At 53.3% G+C, this 10,121-nt stretch overlaps 1 protein-coding gene across 2 annotated transcripts in view; it reads left to right on the plus strand.

The window, feature by feature from the left end:
- The first annotated feature begins 1,310 nt into the window (after positions 1 to 1,310).
- Positions 1,311 to 10,121, plus strand: part of PRODH (proline dehydrogenase 1) — a 49,829-nt gene continuing 41,018 nt past the window's right edge. The window contains exons 1-3 of one of the 2 annotated variants that reach the window (XM_004390094.1): positions 1,311 to 1,321; positions 3,017 to 3,026; positions 8,971 to 9,179. In XM_004390094.1, coding sequence (XP_004390151.1) covers positions 9,022 to 9,179 — 158 coding nt within the window. In that variant the 5' untranslated portion in view covers positions 1,311 to 1,321; positions 3,017 to 3,026; positions 8,971 to 9,021. Of the gene's footprint in view, positions 1,322 to 3,016; positions 3,027 to 4,468; positions 4,778 to 8,970; positions 9,180 to 10,121 lie in introns of those variants that run through there. The other variant, XM_004390093.1, reaches the window with a different exon arrangement.

The raw sequence follows: 10,121 nt of genomic DNA on the forward strand, positions 1-10,121 counted from the left end.
GCAGACAGAACAAATATATCAGTAAAGATGAGTACAAAGCAAGCCGCAAAATGCAGGAAATCAGAATATAGCCCGATGCAGGTAGCCACGACTCAGGCAGACAAATATTTCAGGAAATACAGGTACGAAGCATGCGAAATGGTAACTTTGACAGAGTTTAAATTCCGGGCCCACAGTGGAAGTAAAAACAAATATTTCACTGAGCATTAGTACTGAGCAGGCCAGAGGGGAGGCGGCAGGAATTCCAAGGGAGGGTTGTCTAGGAAGAACTGGTTTTGTTGTTAGTTGCTCTCAAGTTGATGATGACTCATGGCGATCCCATGTGTGCAGAGCAGAACTCTGTTCCACAGGGTTTTCAAGGCTGTGACCTTTCAAAAGCAGGTCTCCAGGCCTGTCTTTCAAAGTATCTCTGGGTGGGTTTGAACTGCCAACCTTTCAGCTAGTAGTCAAGTGCTTAACTATTCACACCACCCAGGGCGGTCTCTAGGAAGAGCAATCCACATAACAGCAGGGCCGTAAGCAAGGGTCTGTACGCGTCCCTGGTCGCTGCCTCAGGAGCACTTGCCCTGCCGACTGACTTAACCTCCAGGGTGACCCGCCCTGGCTGGCCCCCTTACAGCTGAGTGAGCCGAGATTGGGCACTCTGGGATCCACTGCGGTCTCCTGAGTGCTCATCCCCCACCCAGCCCACCTCCTGGTAGACCCTCCCCACGGGACCCACTGGGCCGTCCTGCTTTTTAAGTAAGTACAGGTGGTCGGGAGCCACCACATCACCAAGGCTGCCGGCTGAGGGTTTCTGGCAGAGCAGAGTCAGTTTCTTAGCATTTACTGACTGCCTGTGAAACATGATTGTTTGATTCACTCATATTCGGCTGGTCATCTTTTGGGCCAGCCTATTTCCACACACGCACAGGTAGGGCATTCTCCCTGTGAGCCATCCTAGAGGTGAGTGGACAGTCTCCTCAAACACTGCATCCCTTGTTTCTTGTGTCCTTATCCGTGGCAGCCCTGCCACCACCTCTGGGCCCTTGCCAAGGGCTTCCTCAGAGCAAATGCCACAGGCACAGAGTGAAAGCTTTACTGTAAGATGTGAGGTGAGGAGCCCAGTGTGACCCTCGCACCTGTGAGGAAGAAATAAGGATGCCCTAGGGACTGTGTCCTGAGGGTGGGGTAAGGTATGCGCGCCGATGGCCACCTAGTCTGTGCGCTGGGCCTTGGATGTGCCTTCACCTTTCCAGGTGTGTCTTGACTTGGACTCCACCCAGTGTTTCCTGAGTCACTGCAGGGATGGAGGCGCCTGAGTTCTTGTCTGGCATTGGTCGTAAATGTTTCAGGAGAGGCGTGACAAGCCCCAGAGCTAGCCTGTCATTTCACGAGTTCAAGCATTTTGCCAAGAGTAGTGTGGGGATGGAGCCCTGGTGGTGCAGTGATTAAGAGCTCAGCTGCTAACCAAAAGGACAGCAGTTCAAATCCACCAGCCGCTCCTTGGAAACACTATGAGGCAGTTGGCTCTGTCCTATAGGGTCACTGTGAGTCGGAATTGACTCGACAGCAACGGGTTAGTGGGGCAATGGGAATGGTTACCAGTGCAAAGAAACTCCCTGTCCCACCCCCGATATGAGTGTGTTAGATGGGGGTCCCCAGGCAGGTCATAGGAATTCTCCAGAAAATGGGCTGAGCACAGTGCTGGCTCCTGGTGAGGAGGACACGTCTGCTCTTCCCGCCTTCTGGAGCCTGGTGCGTCAGCTGGGAGCACCTGCCTGAGCAGGCTGAACTTCGCCTGCCTTGGTCCTGCTGTTTCTCCTGCCACACAGTGCCCGGCACAGGCTAAGTGATTCCCAGGGTCAGGAACCTGGAGTCCAGTTTGGTGACCAGGTACAGGAGGACCAAGGCTGGCGCCAGGGAGGGACAGGATCTGGGCTCAGAGGAGGGCCCTGAGAGTGACCAGCAGGGCAGGAGAGGTGTGACAGGGGTGGGCAGAGCCCGCCACAGAAGGCCGAGGTGCCAGGCTGAGCCACACGGCTGCGTCGGGTGGCAGAGTGAGTCTCTGAAGGATTTGCAGGAGGGAAGATCGTCACAAAAGGAAAATGGGGAGTCCCTTGAGGATAGTCCCCATCCCTGGGAGTCTGATGGCCATGGTGAGTTCCAAGGCTGGCCTGCTTGGGGAGCTGAGTCTCTGAGTGAAGGACCTCTTTGTTCCTGCCCTCTGTCCCTCCTGCCCCTTTGTCTCCCCCTTTCTCTACTCAGCACCAGCAGGAGGAAGAGCAGGGCAGAAAAACAGATCTTACCAGGAGGCTTTCCTCAATCTGGATCAGCGATTCTCCACCAGGGGCAGTTGTGCCCCCAGGAGGCATTTGGCAATGTCTGGAGACATCTTTTGGAAGCCCTGGTGGTGTAGTGTTAAGAGTTTGGCTGCTAACCAAAAGGTTGGTAGTTCACGTCTGAGGTCTTAAAAGCTTGCAAGCGGCCATCTAAGATGCATCAATTGGTCCCAACTACCTGGAGTAAAGGAGAATGAAGAACACTAAAGACACAAGGAAAGTATTAGCCCAAGAGACAGAAAGGGCCACATAAACCAGAGACTTCATCAGCCTGAGACCAGAAGAACTAGATGGTGCCCGGCTACCACCAATGACCGTCCTGACAGGGAACACAATAGAGAGTCCCTGATGGAGCAGGAGAAAGGTGGGGTGCAGAACTCATATTCTAGAAAGAAGACCAGACTTAATGGTCTGAGACTGGAGCAACGCTGGAAAGCATGGCCTCTGGATTCTCTATCAGCCCAGAAGTAAAACCATTTCCGAGGCCAACTCTTCAGACAAGGATTGGACTGGACCGTGGGACATAAAGTGATACTCGCGATGAGTGCACCTCTTAGCTCAAGTAGATACAAGAGACTAAACAGACAGCTTCTGTCCAGAGGTGAAATGGGAAGGCAGAGACGGCTAGGAGCTGGTTGAATGGACATGAGAAATCAGGGGTGGAAAGGAGGAGTGTGCTGTCACAGTATGGGGAGAGCAATTAGGGTCACATAATAATGTATGTATAAATTTTTGTACGGGAGACTAACTTGAAATGTAAACTTCATTTAAACTACAATAAAAAAAAATTAAAAAAGAAAAAAGAAGGTCTGTAGTTCGAATCCCCCAGGTGCTCTTTGGAAACCCTGTGGGGGCAGTTCTACTCTGTCCTATAGGGTCACTATGAGTTGAAATCTACTCCACCGCAACGGGTTTGGGTTTATTGCTTTGGAGACATTTTTGGCTGTCACAGCTTGGTGCGGGGATGCTACTGACATCTAGTGGCCAGGGCTGCTGCTGAGCATCCCACAACACAGAATGGTTCCCCGGAATGCCAACAGTGCAGACAGATAAGGACATCCAATTCATTGCCATCGAGTCAATTCCGACTCATAGCGAACAAAGGACAGAGTAGAACTGCCCCACAGGGTTTCCAAGGAGCACCTGGTGGATTTGAACTGCCTATCTTTTTGTTAGCAGCCGAGCTCTTAACCACTGCACCACCAGGGATTCCAGGACGTCCAAAGCACCCATGAACTCTTTCCAGCAAGATGCAAAGAGCACCCAGTGATAGAGGCGGGTGAAGCCTACCCTGCTCAGGCATGGTGGGGAGCGACGCTGTGACCCAGTCAGACCTAGAATCTATGGGGTACAGGTCGTGGAGAGGTGAGTGTTGGGGAGCGGGTCTCTGTTGGGGGGAGGTGCTACATTTGCAGCTGAGGGGGCCAGTCGCACACAGTATTGAAGAGAAGTCCATTTGAAGCAGAGTGTGGAAGGCTCTTTACGCGAAAAGCAGAGGACCCAGGGAGGCGGCCAAGGGCACTGAGTTCCTTCTGCTGGGAGGTGGGAAGGCAGTAGGGAGGTAAGGGAGAGAGGAACCATGGGGGGGGGGGGTGCGGGTCTGCAAGTTGGGTACGCAGTAGGAGAGGGAGGGTGGGAGAGACGCGAGGGCTGAGCAAGGCCCCCTTTCTTCCCACTCTCATGCCTCAGGCCGGGGGACAGCACAGTTTCCCAAAGTTCTTTTAAACAGGAGAAGAAACGGAGCCGCCTTCGGGAGCTGGATTCCGGGGCTGGCATCAGCTGTGAGCCCATGCAGTTCAACGCCTAGAGGGGGACCCATGTGGGCAGTGGCACTGACCGGCGGGCTCCAGACCCACCCGGCCAGCTTGGGAGCCTGGAAGACCCAACAGAAACCGCGTACCTCGCCGCGGGCCCCGTCCCCGAGGGACAGGGGGGGAACGGGGAGCCTAGCGTACTAGGTCTCCGGATGGGGGTGACCTTGGGCAGAGAAGGCGGGCTCGGTGGGCAGGGCCTACCACGGGACGCTTGCCGTTCAGGAGCCTCCAGAAGGGAAGGGGCGGGTCCGACGCTAGAGCAGGGCTTCCCGAGGAGAAGGCGAAGCTCGGAGCACGCTGGGGCGGGTGGGGCGGGGGCGGGGCCGCGGCGCCTACTTAAGGGACTCCGGCGCGCGCACGCGCTCAGCCATGGTTCTGAGGCGCTTCTTGTCCGTGTTGCCTGTGGGCGCCCCCCGCCTCGCCCGGCTGACTACTGCGCCGGCGGCCCGCGAGCAGCCCCTCGCGAGCCCGCGGGCCATGCCGGAGCTCGGGGCGGCCAAGGGCGCGCGGCCGCCGGTGCCGGCAGTGGACTTCGGCAACGCACAGGAGGCGTACCGCAGCCGGCGCAACTGGGAGCTGGTGCGCAGCCTCCTGGTGCTGCGCCTGTGCGCCTCGCCAGCGCTGCTGGCGCGCCACGAGCAGGTGCGCGGTGGGCAGGTGGATGCGGGGGCCGGCGGCGGGCGGCGCGGGGTCCTCAGCCTCCTCTGGGCGCTTCAGAGGGTACAGCGAGGACCATTTGGGCGGTGCCTGCAGAGAAGGAAGTCGGGGAGGGTGATGTTTTCTCACTCCCTGTGGGACCTTGTGGAGTTTCCTACATATGAGTTATTACCTTGGTGGCGCAACGGTTAAGCGCTCGGCTGCTAACAGAAGATGGGCAGTTGGAACCCACCCAGGGCTCTGCTGGAGAAAAGACCTGGCGATCTCCTCCCATAAAGATTACAGCCTAGAAAACCTCATGGGGCAGCTCTGCTGTGTCATGTTGGATTGCTGAGTTGAAAATCGACTTGATGGCACCAGCACTAACAACAAAAAGCAAAGACAAATTTCCTTTTTAAGATATATGTTGTTATGTGCCTTGGAGTCTCCTCTGACTAATAGCGACCCTATGAACAACGAAACACTGCGCAGCCCTGCGTCATCCTCACAAACTTTGCTATGTTTGAGTCCGTTATTGCAACCACTATGTCAGTCTATCTCATTGAGGGTCTTGCTCTTTTTCCATAGTCCTTTACCAAGCATGATGTCCTTCTCCAGGGATTAGTCCCTCCTGATAACATGCCCAAAGTATGTGAGATGAAGTCTTGCCATTCTTGCTTCTAAGGAGCATTCTGGTTGTACTTCTTCCAAGACAGTTTGTTCGCTCTTCTGGCAGTCTATGGTATATTGAGTATTCTTTGCCAACACCATAATTCAAAGGCATCAATTCTTCTTCAGTCTTCCTTATTCATTGTCCAGCTTTCGCATGCAAAGGAGGTGATTGAAAATACCATGGCTTGGGTCAGGCACACCTTAGTCCTCAAAGTGACATTTTTGCTCTTGAATACTTTAAAGAGGTCTTGGAGCAGACTTGCCCAGTGCAATATGTCATTTGATTTCTTGACTACTGCTTCCATAGGCGTTAACTGTGGAACCAAGTAAAATGAACTCCTTGACAACTTCAGTATTTTCTCCATTTATCATGATGTTGCTTATTGGTCCAGTTGCAAGGATTTTTGTTTTCTTTATGTTGAGGTGTAATCCACAGTGAAGGCTGTGGTCCGATCTTCATCAGTAAGTGCTTCACGTCCTTTCTGCTTTCAGCAGGCAAGGTTGTGTCATCTGCATATCGCAGGTTGTTCATGAGCCTTCCTCCAATCCTAGTGCCGAGTTCTTCTTTATGTAGTCTAGTTTCTCGGATTATTTGCTCAGCACACAGATTGAATAAGTACAGCCCTGATGTACACCTTTCCTGGTTTTAAACTGTGCAGTATCCCTTTGTTTTGTTCGAATGACTGCCTCTTGGCGGATGTACAGGTTCCATGTGAGCACAATTAAGTGTTCTAGAATTAAGTGTTATTAAGTGAATTAAGTGTTCTTAAGATAAATACCGCTTACCAAATACAGAGTTACCACTTGGAATATAAGTGTTGCCCCAAGAGGAGTCTGGCAGTATTGAAGGGCCTGGGACCCCAGAATTCCTGGAGCTGTGACCCAGTGCCTCCCCAGACAGAGGTCACTCAGAACAGATGGTCATGGTGACAAATAGGAAGTCCCTCAAACACACACCTTTAAAAACTTTAAAGTTAAGTAACTTGGGAGAGTGAGGGCTTCGGGGAAGTGAAAAGCAGAACAACTGTCTCAGTCACATTCTGGTTATGTAGAGGTGACAGTTATTTTAAGGTGGTCTTGGAAACAGTTCACAAGGGTGACGTTGTTGACGCTGAGGATCTGGAAGGCTCTTTGTGCAGGTGAGACTGCGCTGAGGGCACTATGTCTGCCCCCCAGAAAGTTGGGGAGGTGAGGCTGCACGCAGAGCACAGAAGGGTAGGCCCTGCAAGGAGCCGCAGCCACCCCTCAGGCTTATGTGAAGGTGTGGCCGTGGGATGGGAGATGAGGGCAGTGAAGCCTCCGAGAAGTGGAAGGTGGCAGAGTTGTTTGACTGGCATGATACTGCCTCCTCTGGCACAGTGCACAAGTTGGCACAGTGCAGAGCTGAGTGTCCAGGCCCTGAATTCTGGATGGCACTGGTGGAGAATCTGGTTCCTGCTGTGCTTGGTGGCGCTCAGAGGAGTCCAGTGTGGCCAGTTATATGGTCATCGCTTGAGAGGAAGAGACACCAGCCTGGCCCAAAGGGGCCTAGAGAGGCCCTTCACACCTGTCCTCCACTAAAACATGGTTAAGCCTGAAACTATTGCCCTGAGATTATCTTTGAACCTTGAACAGAGGGTATCTCCTAGAGTCTTCTTAAAACCAAATAATGGTTTAGCTTGACTAATAAGGAATGTCTGCCCTGAGCATTGTGCTCTTTTATGATCTGTCTATGTGGGATCAAGTTGATAACAGCAACTCCAGGGATTGGATGGGAAACTTTGGGGTGGGGGTGGGCAGCTCAGAGAGGGAGGGTGAGAATGGGTGCACAAATAGAAGAGGATGATCAGTGTCACTGAATTGTACATGTAGGAATTGTTAGATTGGTGTGTGTTCTGTGTATATTCTCAGCATGGAGTTTATCAAAGATTACTCCCCAGAACAACGGTCCCAAGAGATATTCCCCACAAAGAAACGTTCTGTTACTCCAGTCTTGGAGCTAAGTCAGGGGGAGGGGGCAGTGTACACACAGGGGCTTCCAGGCAGGGCAGTGGGTGAGGGCCTAGCCGCCTTGGCCCCCCCTGTGGTCATTCCTCCCAGCCCCAGGAGCCTCCATTTGTCCCAGAACGTGTCCTTCATTCCTTTTCTGTCCTGGCTGTCCACACTGCAGGCAGCCTTCCACCGCTTTCATGCTTCTGTGTCAGTCCCCTCCTTCATCTAAGTGAGCAAACACCACTCCATTCTGTCACTCTGTGGCATGACTTTGCTCCTTCCTTCTTTGAGGTCTCCCCCACTAGGATGCAAGTTCCTCGTCTGTGTGGTTCAGATGTTTCTTGTCTCGGAAATTGTGCTTGGCATGAAGCAGCCACCTAGGAAGTTTGAAGGAATGCTTTTAGGAATTTGGAATGTGGTGGAATTCGATTTGAGGAGAAAGCCTTGTGCTTGATAGGAAGCTGTTTTCCTCCAGGGCATGTCCCTCAGAGCTGTCTCCATCCACCCTAGCCGACTTTGCTCAAGTCCCCACCTGTCCAAGGTAAGACTTCCCTCCCCAGACCTGTGTAGGCAGGTTGCCAGCTTGTTGTTGGGGTGCTCTTTGCTCCAGCCACTGCAGCTTGTCAGAGCTCATGGCAGTATCGTTTTGAATGTGTTCACTCTTCAGCAGGAATAAGCAGTAGGCAAAACATGGAAGAATCTGGGCGCTCACATCCTAGGAAGTCACATCAAACCCTCAGTGGAACCAGCTGAAATGTGACTACAGAAACCAGGTGCCATCGAGTAAATCCGACTCATGGCGGCCCCACGCATGTCAAAGTCAAACTGTGCTCCATGGGGTTTTCAGTGGCTGATTTTTTAGAAGTAGATCGCCAGGCTTTTCTTCCGAAGCCCTTCAGTTAGCAGCCAAGCGCATTAACCATTTGCACCACCCAGGGACTCATTGGATACAGAAAGTGTTACAGAAATGCCCACTGCTTGTCCCTGGGAGGGACCAGACAAGCCATTCTTTCCCTTACCAGCAAGTAGTGATGGGGCACCCACTGTGTACTGGCGGGGTCCCTGTGAGTATGTCTCCTTCATGGTGGCTCCTGGGTGTAGGGAAAGTCACAGTGGCCCAGGAGTTGGTGTTTCAGGCCTGCTGTCTTGCTCGGGGTGCACAGGGGGGTGATTTCCAGTGGTTCTGAGTGGAGAAGCAGGCTGGTGCTTCTGTTCTTCACAAGAAGCTGAAGACCGTGAGCCAAGTGTTGACGCGCCCTCTGGGGACCAGACCAGATCCATTGCCATCGAGTCGATTCCAACTCATAGCGACACTATAGGACAGATTAGAACTGCCCTGTAGGGTTTCCAGGGAGCAGCTGGTGGATTTGAACTGCTGACCTTTTGGTTAGTAGTCGTAGCACACTGTAGCTCTTAACCACTGTGCCACCAGGGCTCCGTGCTCAGGGGAGATCGTGTCAAGGCTCTGTGGTGGGCATGAGGGTGGATTAGGGGGTGGCCTGCCAGGGAGGGGGAAGGCGGGTGGCCCAGGACAGCCGGTGACTTCTGCCTTTCAGCTGCTCCATGTGGCCAGGAGACTTCTGGGGCAAAGGCTGTTCGACAAGCTAATGAAGATGACTTTCTACGGGCAGTTTGTGGCTGGCGAGGACCAGGAGTCCATCCGACCCCTAATCCAGCACAACAGGGCCTTTGGGGTTGGCTCCATCCTGGACTATGGAGTGGAGGAGGACCTCAGCCCCGAGGAGGCAGAGCAGAAGGAGATGGAGTAAGGCCCCCCACCCGCTAGTGTCTGCCCTCGGCCCTCCCTGTGCAGAAGCTGCACAGGTCATTCTGGCAGTAACCCCGAAGCACCCACATGCCAAGCCAGCCAGACCAGAGCCCACAGGGGCCAGGTGGGGCTGTGTCCGGCTGCTGGCAAGGACAAGGCCAAGGCCAGGAGAGCTTGGTGATCCCCATTCTCAAAGACCCTCCTAGGTGTCTGCCTGGGCTTCTTGTATTTATATACCATGAGGATGGTAGATCTGGGTTTTCCTAGAAAGCCTGGTGCACGCATATGGCGAGAGGAGTGGCTAGGACAGGGTCAGCAAACTGCAGCCATGGCCAGATCTATCCCCCGCCTGGGTTTGCAAGCTCCAAATGGCTTTTGCATTTTTTCATTTTGAAAAAAATGAAAACAAGAATAATATTTTGGGACACGGGAAAATGCTATGAAATTCAAATTTCAGTGTCCATAAATAAAGCTTTCTGGGCACACAGCCACGCCCATTCATTTCCAGTGTCTCTGGTTGCTATGGCCCGACCTGAGCAGAGTCAAGGAGCTGTGGTGGAGACCTATGGTCCGTGAGGCTGAAAATATGTGGCCGTTTACAGAAAGCATTTGCTGACAGCTCTGGCTCCCAGCTCTGCTGAAGCGTCTCCCTGGCTGCAGGGGTTCCTGACCAGCCAGTGTCTTCTGCCCACCTTTATGGGAATGTGCAGTAGGGAGTGGTTTGGTGGCTGGAGTCTGCTCCCGACTTGCCCCAGGTCCCATTCTTTGGGTGGTGAGTGTGGGGGATGGACAGGTTCCTGCTTGCCCCATTCTTGGGTGATGTTGTTAGGTGCCATCAAGTTGGACACATAGCAACCCTATAGGACAGAGCAGAACTGCCCCATAGGGTTTCCAAGGAGCGGCTGGTAGATTTGAACTGCTGACCTTTTTGGTTAGCAG

The sequence above is a fragment of the Trichechus manatus genome, unplaced genomic scaffold (genome assembly GCF_000243295.1).
Source record: "Trichechus manatus latirostris isolate Lorelei unplaced genomic scaffold, TriManLat1.0 scaffold00282, whole genome shotgun sequence".
NCBI classification, from domain to species: Eukaryota; Metazoa; Chordata; class Mammalia; order Sirenia; family Trichechidae; genus Trichechus; species Trichechus manatus.